The 15,347-nt window shown below is 47.4% G+C and overlaps 2 protein-coding genes across 6 annotated transcripts in view; both read right to left on the bottom strand.

Annotated features, from left to right (window-relative positions):
- The window catches only part of kpna6 (karyopherin subunit alpha 6), a 72,614-nt gene extending 64,268 nt beyond the window's left edge, over nucleotides 1-8,346 (bottom strand). Inside the window, exon 1 of one of the 2 annotated variants that reach the window (XM_033044797.1) lies at nucleotides 8,266-8,346. In XM_033044797.1, coding sequence (XP_032900688.1) covers nucleotides 8,266-8,269 — 4 coding nt within the window. In that variant the 5' untranslated portion in view covers nucleotides 8,270-8,346. Of the gene's footprint in view, nucleotides 1-6,852; nucleotides 6,859-8,265 lie in introns of those variants that run through there. The other variant, XM_033044798.1, reaches the window with a different exon arrangement.
- Nucleotides 8,347-13,495: 5,149 nt separating this feature from the next.
- The window catches only part of tmem39b (transmembrane protein 39B), a 41,169-nt gene continuing 39,317 nt past the window's right edge, over nucleotides 13,496-15,347 (bottom strand). For 2 of the 4 annotated variants that reach the window (XM_033044791.1, XM_033044790.1), the window contains exon 9: nucleotides 13,496-13,839. In XM_033044791.1, coding sequence (XP_032900682.1) covers nucleotides 13,603-13,839 — 237 coding nt within the window. In that variant the 3' untranslated portion in view covers nucleotides 13,496-13,602. Of the gene's footprint in view, nucleotides 13,840-14,223; nucleotides 14,442-15,347 lie in introns of those variants that run through there. The other 2 variants (XM_033044793.1, XM_033044794.1) reach the window with 2 other exon arrangements.

Below are 15,347 nucleotides of genomic sequence, written 5' to 3'. Positions count from 1 at the left end.
TTACTTTGAAGTAATGAATCGCTCGGATCTGGAACTCACTGCCTGAAGGGTCAATGGAAGCAAATTTAATTGTGGCTTTCAAAACAAAGAGTAGTGCCGCAAGTCAACACGGGTTTGACACGCTGAGCGGGCTCCTTCCATGCAATGACAGCTCTAAAACTAAGAAAAGTTTGTAGATGAACAATGTGATTGATTCATTTGAGAGAAGGGAAGGTTTGTGTTATTTAATTTTTATTTATATGATCTAGTATTTGACATCAAAGACCCTCACCATCCTGGCCACTCACTCATCTCCCTGCTACCTTCAGGTAGAAGGTACAGGAGCCTGAAGACTGCAACAACCAGGTTCAGGAATAGCTACTTCCCCACAGCCATCAGGTTATTAAACCTGGCTCGGACAAAACTCTGATTATTAATAACCACTTTCTGCTATTTGCACTTTATCAGTTTATTTATTCATGTGTGTATATATTTATATCATGGTATATGGACACATTTATCTGTTTTGTAGTAAATGCCTACTATTTTCTGTGCTTAAGCAAAGCAAGAATGTCATTGTCCTATACAGGGACACATGACAATAAACTCACTTGAACTTGAACATTTACATCCTGGGAAAAGGGTTCCGATTTTACCCTATCTGTGCTTCCCGCAATTTTATATACTTCCATCAAATCGCCTTTCAACCTCTGAAGTTCCAGAGGAAGCAATCTAAGTTTGCCCAACCTCTCCTGCACCCTCTCCAAAACATAGAAAATAGGTGCAGGAGTAGGCCATTCGGCCCTTCGAGCCTGCACCGCCATTCAATATGATCATGGCTGATCTTCCAACTCAGTATCCTGTACCTGCCTTCTCTCCATACCCCCTGATCCCTTTAGCCACAAGGGCCACATCTAACTCCCTCTTAAATATAGACAATGAACTGGCGTCGACTACCTTCTGTGGCAGAGAATTCCAGAGATTCACCACTCTCTGTGTGAAAAATGTTTTTCTCATCTCGGTCCTAAAAGATTTCCCCCTTATCCTTAAACTGTGACCCCTTGTCCTGGACTTCCCCAACATCGGGAACAATCTTCCTGCATCTAGCCTGTCCAACACCTTAAGAATTTTGTAAGTTTCTATAAGATCCCCCCTCAATCTTCTAAATTCTAGCGAGTACAAGCCGAGTCTATCCAGTCTTTCTTCATATGAAAGTCCTGACATCACAGGAATCAGTCTGGTGAACCTTCTCTGTACTCCCTCTATTTCAAGAATGTCTTTCCTCAGATTAGGAGACAAAAACTGTACGCAATACTCCAGGTGTGGTCTCACCAAGACCCTGTACAACTGCAGTAGAACCTCCCTGCTCCTAGACTCAAATCCTTTTGCTATGAATGCTAATATACCATTCGCTTTCTTCACTGCCTGCTGCACCTGCATGCCTACTTTCAATGACTGGTATACCATGACACCCAGGTCTCGTTGCATCTCCCCTTTTCCTAATCGGCCACCATTCAGATAATAGTCTTCTTTCCTGTTTTTGCCACCAAAGTGGATAACCTCACATTTATCCACATAATACTGCATCTGCCATGCATTTGCCCACTAACCCAGCCTATCCAAGTCACCTTGCAGCCTCCTAGCATCCTCCTCACAGCTAACGCTGCCCCCCCAGCTTCGTGTCATCCGCAAACTTGGAGATGTTGCATTCAATTCCCTCGTCCAAATCATTAATATATATCGTAAATAGCTGGGGTCCCAGCACTGAGCCTTACGGTACCCCACTAGTCAATGCCTGCCATTGTGAAAAGATCCTCATCCTTCCTAAAATGGGACAATCAGAACAGCACACAATGCTTCCAATGAAGACAAGCATTATACATGCCTTCTTTACCATTCTATCTACTGGTGTTGCCACTTTCAAGAAGCTGTGGACCTGGACAGCAAGACTCCTCTGTACCTCAACGTTGTTAAATGACTTGCCAATCACTGTAAACTATCTACTTACATTAAACACTTGCGTTGGAGGGAAAGCCCTCCCGGGAACCCCAGCGTCTCTGTGCCTATCGGAGGGAAACCCTCCCGGCACCCGGAGCGCCTAGAAGTCACTGACCACCCGTCAGCGACCGACTTCGCGACACCCGACATTCTCCAGCTATCTGCTCTCGCGGCGAGAACCGGGGTTTCCCCACAGCCCATAGCTGGTTCCCTCGTCGGGCCTCGCGAATCCTCCAGCAGGAAGCCTCTGGAACAAGAGGTTCCTGCAAGGAACAAAACAGCTAAGAAAACCAAGCTTACCTGAAGTTTAAACTTACCGGGCTGGAGGACCTCCTGCTGCTCCAACTGGTCGACTGCACCAATGCGTCTGACGTAAAGACGCATGTGCGGCTGAACGGGGCTTTTTCACGTAGTCACTCACGTGACTCCGAAGTAAAATATTTTCTTTGACTGGATAACACACAACAAAAAGCTTTTCACTGTACCTCAGTACATGTAACACTAATAAACTAAACTAAACCTGCTGGTGAGGGTAGAAATGGGCACTTAGGCCAGACGAATGTGTGACTCAGGAGCTGGTGAAGGGAGCAGGGATTCAGATTTTTAGACCATTGGATCTCTTCTGGAACAGACCTGACCGGCACAAGAGGGACGGGTTGCATCCTTGCAGGGAGGTTCCCGACTGCTGTTCAGGAGGGTTTAAACTAGAGAGGCATGGGGTGGGAACCAGAGTAGTAAATCAGAAATTGGAAGGAGTTATGGGAAGGTGGAGGTTAAGATCAGTAAGACTCAAAGGAAGGGTAGGCAGAGAGAGGTGCTTCTCCTTGAGGACCATGCTCAGGGTAGAACATATAGGGTCAACAGTAGGGCCCTAAAGAATGTCAATGAACAGACACCTTGAGGGTCCAAGTCCATAGTTCCCTGTGAGGGGCAACACAGATCAATAGAATGAAGGCGACAAATGGCAAGCTTGTCTTCATAAGTCAGGACGTAGAATATAAGAGTTGTGAACTTACAGTATGTTGTAACTTTATAATCCACTGGTTAGGTCATACTTATTGTTCATAAGTGATAGGAGCAGAATTAGGCCAATCGGCCCATCAAGTCTACTGTGCCATTCAATCATGGCTGATCTATCTTTCCCTCCTAACCCTATTCACCTGCTTTCTCCCCATAAACTACTGACACCCGTACTAATCAAGAATCTGTCTCTGCCTTAAAAATATTCATTGGCCTCCACAACCTTCTATGACAATGACTTCCACATTCACCACCCTCTGACTAAAGAAATTCCTCCTCATCTTTTTGAAGGAGCATCCTTTAATTCGGAGGCTGTGACATCTGGTCCTAGACTCTCCCACCAGTGGAAACGTCCCCTCCACATCCACTCTATCCAAACCTATCATGATTTGGTAAGTTTCGATGAGGCACCCCTCATCCTTCTAAACTCCAGCCAGTACAGGCCCAGTCAATGAATGAATTAATGAATGAATTCGTTATTGTCACGTGATGTCACAGTGAAATTCTTTGTTTTGCATACACAAGGTATGCAAAGAGCCACTTCATAAACGCCGGCAACAAAGTAACATAGTCTCCCACGCCGGGTCCTCCATGGTTCATTCCCCCCCCCCCCTCCCCCTTCTAGGCAGGGTCCTCCTTTGTTCCAGGCGGTGCCATCTCCAGCTCCCATGTGGCCCGTTCCAGGCGGTGCCGTCCAGCTCCCATGTGGCCCGTTCCAGGCGGTGCCGTCCAGCTCCCATGTGACCACCAGCGACCTCGACGACCGCTCACCGACCTCCTCGTCGATTGCCACTGGGATCCGTTCCTGATATCTCCACTCCATCAACGCAGGGTCTGGCCATGGGGGCTCTGTTGATCCAGGCTCTAGTTACATATTCCTGGGATCATTCTCTTAAACCTCTTCTGTACTATCTCCAGAGTCCGCCCATCCTTCCTCAGATATGGGGCCCAATATTGCTCACAATATTCCAAATGTGGCCTGAGCAGCACCTTCTAAAACCTCAGCATTACATCCCTGTTTTTGTATTCTAGTCCTCTTGAAATAAATGCTAGCATTATTTTTGCCTTTCTTACTACCGATTTGATTTGCAAATTTACTTTTTGGAAATCCTGCACCAGCAATCCCAAGTCCCTTTGCACCTATGATTTCTGGATTCTCTACCCATTTAGAAAATAGTCTAGGCCTTTATTCCTACTACCAAAATGCATGACTCCACACTTTGCTACACTATATTACATCTGCTACTTCACTGCCCACTCTCCAACCTGTCCAGGTCCTTCTGCAGACTCCCTGCTTTCTCTACCCTATCTGCCCCCCCACCTATTTTCATAATATGTGTGCTACAATGCTGAGAACTATATTCTGCACACTGTATTTTCCCATTTGCTCTACATATTGTACTCGAGTTTTGCTTGCTTGAATTTATGTATAGTATTATCTGACTTGATTGGCTAGGTCATGTTCATAAGAGATGGGAGCAGAATTAGGCCATTCAGCCCATTGTCTATTCCGCCATTCAATCATGGCTAATCTAACTTTTCCCCTCAACCCCATTCTCCAACCTTCTCCCCATAGCCCCTGACACCCACACTAATCAAGAATCTATCTACCTCTGCCATAAAAATATCCATTGACAGCCTCCACAGCCTTCTGTGGCAATGAATACCAGATTCACCAGCTCAGTTCAGTTTATTGTCACGTGTACCGAGGCACAGTGAAAAGCTTTTTGTTGCGTGCTAATCAGTCAGCAGAAAGACAAAACATGATTACAATCGAGCCATTTAGTGTATAGATACATGATAAGGGAATAATGTTTAGTGCAAGGTAAAGTCAGCAAAGTCCAATCGAGGATAGTCCGAGGACACCAATGAGGTAGATAGTAGTTCAGCAATGCTCTCTGGTTGTGGTAAGATGATTCATTTACCTGATAACAGCTGGGAAGAGACTGTCACTAAATCTGGAAGTATGCGTTTTCATACTTTTATACCTTGATAGGAAAGGGGAGAAGAGGGTGTGGCCAGGGTGCAACCTGTCCTTGATTATGCTGCTGGCCTTGCAGAGGCAGTGTGAGGTATAAATTGAGTCAATAGACGGGAGGTTGGTTTGTGTAATGGTCTGGGCTGCGTCCACATTTTGCTGCAATATTTTGCAGTCTTGGATGGAGCTGTTCCCAAACCAAGCTGTGATCACCCTCTGACTAAAGAAATTCCTCATCTTATACAATGATACAATTTATACAATACAATTATACAATTTATTTATTGTCATTTGAACCTCAAGTATGAAGTTCAAACGAACCAAGACACACAACCAACACAATTTACACAAACATCCATCACAGTGAATCTCCTCCTCACTGTGATGGAAGGCAAAGTCTTGTCTCTCCCCTGTGTTCCATTCTTCTCCCGATGTTAAAGCCCCCGGCGGGCGATGGCAAGTCCCGCGGCCGTTAAAGCCACGCCGTGTGAAGTAAGGCCCCGCCCCGGGTTATTTTCAACCCCGCAACTCGGGCGGGAGAAGTTGCCATTGCGGGAGCTCCGAAAAGCGGTCTCCCACCAGGGACCCGCGAACTCCCGATGTCACCGTCCACCGGACCTGCGACTGGAGCCTCCGAGCTCCGGAGTCGGGTCGCAACTGCGCGCCGCCACAGCTCTCCACGCTCCGAAGCCGGCCAGCCCCACGCTGGTAAGTCCGCAGGCTCCGTGACTGGAGCCCTCTGATTGGTTCCAGTTGGAGGCCGCTCCACAGTACGAGGCCCCAACGACAACGGAGACCCGACAGGGAAAAGGTCGGGTCCCCCATACAGGGAAGAGATTTTAAAAGTCCCCCCCCCCGCCCCCCACATATACACTGTTAAAAACAAAATAAAAACCACAACAAACTATACATTCAACGGGACAAAAATTAAAAAAAAGACAGACGGACTGCAGAGGCCACTGCGACCGTCGGTCGGCACAACACTTATTTTTATTTTGAGGCTATGATCTCGGATCCTGGACTCTCCCACTAATTGAAACATCCTCTCCACAACCACTCTATCCAAGTCTTTCACTATTTGGTAAGTTCCAATGAGGTCCCTACTCACCCTTCTAAACTCCAACGAGGAGAGGCCCAAAGCCGTCAATCGCTCATCGTATGCATATCATGGATAGTATACAAAACACTGAACCTTCGTACACATGACAATAATAAAACTAAACCTAAAGTAATTCTGATCACGACCTTATAGAAAGTTTTGCATTGGAGAAAGTGCAGAGATTCATCAGGATGTTGCCTGCTTTAGATATGTTAGTTCTGGGGAGAGATTGGATAGGCTGGACTTGTATTGCTTAAGGCAGTGACCTGATGGAAGCACAGTGAACCCTTACTTTAATGGACCCCTACATATAGCGGACAGACCTGCCCATCCCAGCCAAGGCTTGTACCGCCTCCCCTCGGCTTACAGCCCCAGCTTCCGACTCCATCCCCAGATGGCAACATGCACCAGTCAGCCCTTCTTCACCCACCACACAGTCCAGGGACAGGACAGGCTCAGTCACCGTGGGGCTCCCACCCCACTCACCTGCTGCCGCTTCACCCTCGCTTTGAACGCTCGGCCTTCCCTCCCCCCAGACCCATCCGCAGCCACCTCCTCCTTCCCTGGAGTTGCAGATATCCTGTCTCTTCCCCTCATTCACTCATCTCTCTATCTCCCCCATTTCTCCCCTTGTTCCCTCACATTCACCCATGCCTCTATCTCCCCATGTCTCACTCTCCCCTCACTCACGTCTGTTTCACTCTCCCTTCACACTGATTCACCCATGTCTTACCTCTGTATCCCCCCCCTCACTCTTCCTCCACTCCCCGTCACTCACCCATATCTCCGTCTCTCCCCGTCCGACTCACCCATGTTTCCCGCTGTCCCTGTCACTCCCCACACTCACCTATATATCTCCCCCCTACCCTCCTCCCATTCCCCATGTCTTCCCCTTACTCACCCATATCCCCCGTCACTCACCAATGCCCCTATCTCCCCCATGTCTCCCCCTGTTCCTATCTCCCCACCTTCACCCATGCCTCCCCTCTAAACCCACTCTCCCCGTGTCCCCACTCTCCATGTCCCCCCGTCACTCCCCCCGTGTCCCCCCCCACACACTCTACCCCGTGCCCCCCCACACCCCGTGTGTCCCCACTCTACCCCGTGTCCCCCCCACACACACTACCCCGTGCCCCCCCCACACACTCTACCCCGTGTCCCCCCCACACTCTACCCCGTGTGCCCCCCACACTCTACCCCGTGTCCCCCCCACACACTCTACCCCGTGCCCCCCCCACACACACTCTACCCCGTGTCCCCCCCACACACTCTACCCCGTGCCCCCACCCCCCCCCACACCCCGTGCCCCCCCCCACACACTCTACCCCTTGTCCCCCCCCCACACTCTACCCCGTGCCCCCCCCACACACTCTACCCCGTGCCCCCCCCCCCACACACTCTACCCCTTGTCCCCCCCACACACACACTCTACCCCGTGTCCCCCCCACACACACACTCTACCCCGTGCCCCCCCCACACACACACTCTACCCCGTGCCCCCCCCACACTCTACCCCGTGTGCCCCCCCCCCCACACACTCTACCCCGTGCCCCCCCCCCCACACTCTACCCCGTGCCCCCCCCCCACCCCGTGTGTCCCCACTCTACCCCGTGCCCTCCCCACCCCGTGCCCCCCCCCCACACACTCTACCCCGTGCCCCCCCCCCCACACACTCTACCCCCGTGCCCCCCCCCCCCACACACTCTACCCCGTGTCCCCCCCCCCACACACTCTACCCCTTGTCCCCCCCACACACACACTCTACCCGTTGCCCCCCCACACACTCTACCCCGTGCCCCCCCCCCACACACATTTACCCCTGCCCCCCCCCCCACACACTAACCCGTGCCCCCCCCCCACACACTCTACCCCGTGCCCCCACCCCCCCCCCCACACACTCTACCCGTGTCCCCCCCCCACACACTCTACCCGTGGTCCCCCCACACACCACACCTACCCCGTGCCCCCCCACACACTACCCCGTGCCCACCCACCCCATCACCCCCGTGCCCCCCCCCCACACACTCTACCCCTTGTCCCCACACACACCCTCACCCCCCCCACCACAACTTACCCCGTGTCCCCCCACAATACCCCGTGCCCCCCCCCCCCCCGTGCCCCCCCCCCACCCCCCCCCCCCCCCACACACTCTACCCCGTGCCCCCCCACACCCCGTGTCCCCGTCACTCACCCATATCTCTCTCTCTCTCCGTTTCTCTCCGTTTCTCCCCGCGCCGTTTCCAGAATGTTTCGCGACCAAGATGGCGGCAGCACTACGGAAGCCGAGTCGCGGCGCTGGTTGCGGTTGCGCTTCGTTCAAAACATGGGTCCGGTTGAAGTGATCGGACCCGAGCGGAATAAAGCACATCCAACGCTGCTGCACCAGCTGAGTTTCTACAGCATTTTTGTACCTACCAGCTTTCATGTTTTATATTGGACTTTTATGCTAAATAAATAACAACGTTGACACTTGCATAAATCAATGGTCAGAGACCGTGGGTATAAACGGATGACACGAATGGATGGATGTTTTGTGTTTGGACTTTGAGACAACCTTGGATAAGATGCTAGACTGGAGATTAAGTCACATCGGTGACCAGGTTACTCCCCCCTCCCTTCTAGATCACAGGTGAGATTCTACCAGTCACATGTTTCTGCAATTGCCCGGTGATTCATCCCCACTCATTTCTTTCCTTCCCCCCACCCCAAACATTCTGCTTTCCGCAGAGACCACTTTCTCCGAAATTCCCTCATTTTTCCCACTCATCCCTCACCACACACCCCATCCCTTCTCTAGGCACATTCCCCTGCAACCAACATTTGTCCCCATAATCTTCCCAGGTTAGACAGAGATTTACTTACACCTCCTCCAAGTCATCTATTAGATTCAGTGTCCTGGTGGACATGTCCCCCTCTACATCAGTGAGATGAAGGGCAGTCCAGCCAACTGCTTTGCTGGGCACCTACACTACTGTTTTGGCCACCTGGAGAATTAATCTTCTCCACACCGACCTGACAGTCCTCAGCCTCCTCCCCTGCTTGTCCAGGGCCAAATACAAGCTAGAACCTCATATTGTTGCACCTCATATTGAGTCGAGGTGATGAAGGCATGAATATTGAATTCATATGTCTGGCTGTTATTCATTGATTTCAGCTCGGCATTTAATACAATCATCCCCTCCAAGCTGGTTATCAAACTCTCAAAACTGGGCCTCTGCGCATCCCTCTGCAATTGGATCCTCGACTTCCTCATTCACAGACCACAGTCTGTTCGTATTGGTGGAAAAGTGTCAGCCTCGATAACAATCAGCACAGGAACACCTCAAGGCTGCGTGCTCAGCCCCCTGCTGTACTCACTCTATACTCATGACTGCATAGCCGGTCATAGTGCGAACTCCATCATCAAGTTCACTGACGACACCACTGTTGTGGGACGTATCACTGATGGAGATGAGTCAGAGTATAGAAGTGAGATCAATCGACTGACCAAATGGTGCCAGCACAATAACCTGGCCCACAACACCAGCAAAACCAAGGAACTGATTGTGGACTTTGGAAGGGGTAGGATGGGGACCCACAGTTCCGTTTATATCAACGGGTCGATGGTGGAAAGGGTCAAGAGCTTCAAATTCCTGGGTGTGCACATCTCTGAAGATCTCTCCTGGTCCGAGAACACTGATGCTATTATAAAGAAAGCACATCAGCACCTCTACATTACGGAGAGTCGGTATGTCAAGGAGGACTCTCTCTAACTTCTACAGGTGCAGTGGAGAGCATGCTGACCGGTTGCATCGTGGCTTGGTTCAGCAGCTTGAGTGCCCAGGAGCGAAAAAGACTACAAAAAGTAGTAAACACTGCCCAGTCCATCATCGGCTCTGACCTCCCTACCATCGAGGGGATCTATCGCAGTCGCTGCCTCAAAAAGACTGGCAGTATCATCAAGGACCCACAAAACTCTGAACATTAATAGCCCATTATCTGTTTATTTGCACTTTATGTTTTATTTATTGATGACTATATTTATTTATACAATGGTATATGGACACACTGATCTGTTCTGTATTTATGCCGTCTATGTTCTGTTGTGCTGAAGCAAGAATTTCATTGTCCTCTCTGGGACACACGACAATAAACTCTCTTGAATCTTGAATCTCCAATTTCAAGTAACCAGCTCCCCATCTACCCCTTGCTTTCTCCTCCCATACGCTCTGGTTTTCTCACATATTCTTTTTCCAACCCCCCCATCACCAAGTTATCACCCCTCACCCCCTATGCCATCTGCCCATCACTGACGCACATCATCCACTGGATTTCCTATCTCCTCCCTCCCTTGTTTGATTCCATTTTCTTTCGATCAGAATTAATGGTTCCATAATCTGCAGCCCTTTAATCTCCAATTATGCTCCCGGAGCCTCGTACGATCTTCACCCTTGGACACTATCTGCCAATCAACCCCTCTGCATCTGGATCCACCAGGTATGTCTCATGCCACAGGGATCAGGGCTGGAATTCCAGTAGTTCACAATATATAATCATTACTTACCGATCAGTGATAGAGTGGATGTGGAGAGGATGTTTCCACTAATGGGAGAGCCTAAGACCAGAGGTCATAGCGTCAGAATTAAAAGACGTTCCTTTAGGAGAAAAGGAGGAATTTCTTTAGTCAAAGAAAGGTGAATCTGTGTAATTATTTGCGAGGACTGTAAAAGCCAAGTCAATGGCTATTTAGAAGGCAGAGATAGATTCTTGATTAGTATGGCTGTCAGGGGTTATGCGGAAAAGGCAGGAGGATGGGGTGAGGAGGGAAAGAGAGATAGCCATAATTGAACGGCAGAGTAGACTGGATGGGCCAAAGTTCACAATAAGGTTCAGCCATGAAGATCTTCGGCACCGTTTCCAAAGTTTCCTCATCCTTCCTATAATGGGATGACCAGCACTGCATAATATTCCAAATGTGGCTGAACCAAAATCCTATAAAATCAACATGACTTTGTCTCTTGTACTCAATGTCTGAGCGATAAATGCAAGCATTCCGTATGCCTTCTTTACCACTATTTACTTGTGTTACCACTTGCGGGGAGCTATGAACTTCAATTCCAAGATCCCTCCGTATGTCAATGATGTTAAGGGTCCTGTCAATAACGGCATACTTTCCCCTTACATTCAACCTCCCTAAAATGCAACACCTCACGTTCAGCTTAAAATCCATCTGCCATTTCTCTGCCAATTTCTGTGACGAGCTATTCCTCAACACTTTGACAACCTTCCTCACTGTCTGTAACTTCAATTGTGGTGTCATCTTCAAACTGACTAACCATCTACATTTACGTCCATGTAATTTATACAATGCCATCCATAATGTGTGGGACATAGACCCATCATTTATCTGAAGAAGGGTTTTGGCCCGAAACGTTGGCTATTTCCTTCGCTCCAGAGATGCTGCCGCACCTGCTGAGTTTCTCCAGCACTTTTGTCTACCCATCATTTATTTATTTGCCTCTGAACTCCTAAATTTCAGATTTGTAATAGGAAAAAAATCACATGTGGTTTAAGTGTACATTGTCAGATTTTATTAAAGGTTATTTTTACACATTTTGGTTTCACCATGAAAAATTACAGCAGTGTTTATACATAGTCTCCCCCCCCTTTCAGGGCACCATAATGTTCAGGACACATGGCTTCACAGGCATTGCTCATGTGTGTTTAATTGCCTCCTTAATGCTGGTAAAAGAGAGTTCTCAGCACCCAGTCTTTCCAACACCTTTGGAAACTTTTATTGATGTTTATCATCATGAGGACCAAAGTTGTGCCAATGAAATTCAAAGAAGCCATTATGAGACTGAGAACCAAGAACAAAACTTTTAGACATCAGCCAAACCTTTGGCTTCCCAAAATCAACTGTTTGGAACATCATTAAGAAGAAAGAGCACTGGTGAGCTTAACTAATCGCAAGGGGACTGGCAGGCCAAGGAAGACCTCCACCGCTGATGACAGAAAAAAATCTCTCTATAATAAAGAAAGATCCCCAAACACCTGCCCGACAGATCAGAAACACTTTTCAGGAGTGGACTTGTCAATGAACACTGTCCGCAGAAGACTTCATGAACAGAAATACAGAGGCTACACTACAAGATACAAATCACTGGTTAGCTGCAAAAATAGGATGGCCAGGTTACGGTATGCCAAGAAGTACTTAAAAGAGCAACCACAGTTCTGGAAAAAGGTGTTGTGGATAGATGAGACAAAGATTAACTTATATTAGTGATGGCAAGAGCAAAGTATGGAAGAGAGAAGGAACTGCCCAAGATCCAAACCATACCACCTCATCTGTGAAACACGGTGGTGGGGTGTTATGGCCTGGGCATGTATGGCTGTTGAAGGTACTGGCTCACCTATCTTCATTGATGATATAACTGCTGATGGTAGTAGCATAATGAATTCAGAAGTGTATAGACACATCCTATCTGCTCAAGTTCAAACAAATGCCTCAAAACTCATTGGCTGGCAGTTCTTTCTACAGCAAGACAATGATCCCAAACATACTGCTAAGGATATGCAACAAAATACTAAACACTACTTTTATTTACATGACATTGCTGTGTCCCAAAAATTATGGTGTCGTGAAATGGGGGTCTATGTAGATACAGCTGTAATTTCTACATGGTGAAACCAAAATGTATAAAAATACCCCTTAATAAAATCTGACAATGTGCACTTTAATCACACGTGATTTTTTTCTATTATAAATCTCAAATTGTGGAGTACAGAGGCAAATAAATAAATGATGGGTCTTTCTCCCAAACATTGAGGACACTGTACAAATCACAAACAGAGGTTCCACCACAGATCCGTGCAGAACACCACTGGCCACAGACATCCAGCCAGAATAATACCTTTCACCACAACTGTCTTCTATGGGTAAAACAGACCAAAATAATACCAGAGCCATATAGCATGGAAAACGAGCCTCCAGTTTAACTTGCCCATGTCGACCAAGATGCCCCATTTACACTAGTCCCATTTGCCCTAAACCTTTCCTATCCACGTAACTGTCCACATTTGCAGTCATATGTATCAGAATAACTATGGGGAGGTAGAAAACAAGAGATGAAAACATGCAGGAGGTCATACAGCAATGTAAAGAGAAACTTAGAATTGTCTCTTTTCACTATGTTCCCTGACCTGCCAAATGCCTATTCCTTCGCTCCATAGATGCTGCTGCACCCGCTGAGTTCCTCCAGCAATTTTGTGTACCTTAAATGTTTTTCATACTTTGTTTTTACTTCAGGTTTCCAACATAAGCAGTTTTTTTTTCATGGTCAATGCTAGAATTAGCAGATCAGCAGAGTTTATTGACAAGCAGAGCAAGCTTAATTATCTTTTTCAGAAAGTCATTAAACACATAAGATCAACGAATAATGGCTGTTTGACATACAAAAATATTTTAATGCAAGTTACACAAAAACTGTAACAAAAAATACAAAGCTTGATCATTTTAATAGACATTGTGGGATAAGGGGCAACATATCTAGTTTACTTTACTCTCCGAATTTCCACTTGCAGAATATGAATATGCTTTGCCCAGAACGATTCTGTCTCGAAGTAGTTTAAAGAAGGCATAATAATTGCTGAAAAGAATCAATGCAAGAGATATTGTTTGATGCCACTTTTCAGAACATATTAAGGAGTACAACTGATAGAGGATGACGAGTCCCTCTATAATTATAAGAATATTCAGGATCCTCAGTGGTTTATTGAAGAAAAACTGCAGAGATAAAATACAACAGAACTTGTACTCAACAGACACATGTACAGCAAACTTCAGTCCTGCTACATATTTTTCATTTTTTGAATGAACGCATCATTTAGTAGCATTGGTGCAAGCAGTAAATTTGCAGCATGCATAACGAACATAACAGACGAAAATGAGCAGAAATATTACGTTATGATTGATTGATTGAATATTTTATTGTCACGTGACAAATCACAGCGAAATTCTTTGCTTGCAAAGGTTTGCAATAGTCGCCACATAAAGGGTGCTGACAAAGTTAAAGTATCCCGCACCAGGTCCTCCTTTGTTCCCCTCTCCCGGCTGTCCCCCCACTCTGGATCCCCATTGTTCTCCCCCCTCCCTCCCAGCGGTCCCCCCCACACCGGGTCGTAAAGAAGCCCAAAAAACGTTATGACAAATTTTGGCCTAATTTGAATAGGAACAGAACCATTCTTGTCCAGCTGAGATCCCACAATAACACCTGCTGACCACACATGCCTCCAGCTGGCGATCCTTATGCAGTTCTATTCATCACACTTTTAGGAAAGATATGATCGTGCAGGAGAGGGTGCTGAGAAGATTCACCAGGATGGTGTCTGGGATGGAGGAGGGAATGGAGAGACTGGGTCAGTGTTCCCTTGAGGAGATTCAGAGGGGACATGATTGTTACACAAAATCATCAGTATAGCTCAGGTGGAATGTAAGACATTTTCCCCATATCAGGGATACATAAAATCACAGGACATAGGTTTAGCATAAGGGGCAAGAGATTTGTAGTGAATCTGAGGGGGATCTTCTTCACCCAGAGTGGCGAGCACCAGAAATACATTGAAAAACTGATGGATGCAGAGTTGCTGACAGTATTTAATAGTCACAGAGTCATATAGCGTGGAAGCAGCCCCTTCGGCCCAACTTACCCACACTGACCAACTTGCCCCACCTGCAACTGGTCCCACCTACTATATCCCTCGAAACCTTTCCTATCCATGTAGTTCCCTCCATAATGTTTGGGACAAAGACCCATCATTTATATGCCTCTGTACACAATTTGAGATTTGTAATAGAAAAAAACACATGTGGTTAAAGTGCACATTGTCAGATTTTAATATAGGCCATTTTTATACATTTTGGTTTCACCATGTAGAAATTACAACGGTGTTCATACATAGACCCCCCCCCCCCCCCCCTCCCCCCCCAATTTCAGGGCACCATAATGTTTGGGACACAGCAAAGTCATGTAAATGAAAGTAGTCATGTTTAATATTTTGTTGCATAACCTTTGCATGCAATGACTGCTTGAAGTCTGCGATTCATGGACATCACCAGTTGCTGGGTGTCTTCTCTGGTGATGCTCTGCCAGGCCTGTATTGTAGCCATCTTTAGATTATGCTTGATTTGGGGGCTAGTCCCCTTCAGTTTTCTCTCCAGCATATAAAAGGCATGCTCAATTGGGTTCAGATCGGGTGATTGACTTGGCCACTCAATTACTGACCATTTTTTAA

The sequence above is a fragment of the Amblyraja radiata genome, chromosome 27 (genome assembly GCF_010909765.2).
Source record: "Amblyraja radiata isolate CabotCenter1 chromosome 27, sAmbRad1.1.pri, whole genome shotgun sequence".
NCBI lineage: Eukaryota > Metazoa > Chordata > Chondrichthyes > Rajiformes > Rajidae > Amblyraja > Amblyraja radiata.
This window is presented reverse-complemented; position numbering and strand designations above follow the sequence as displayed.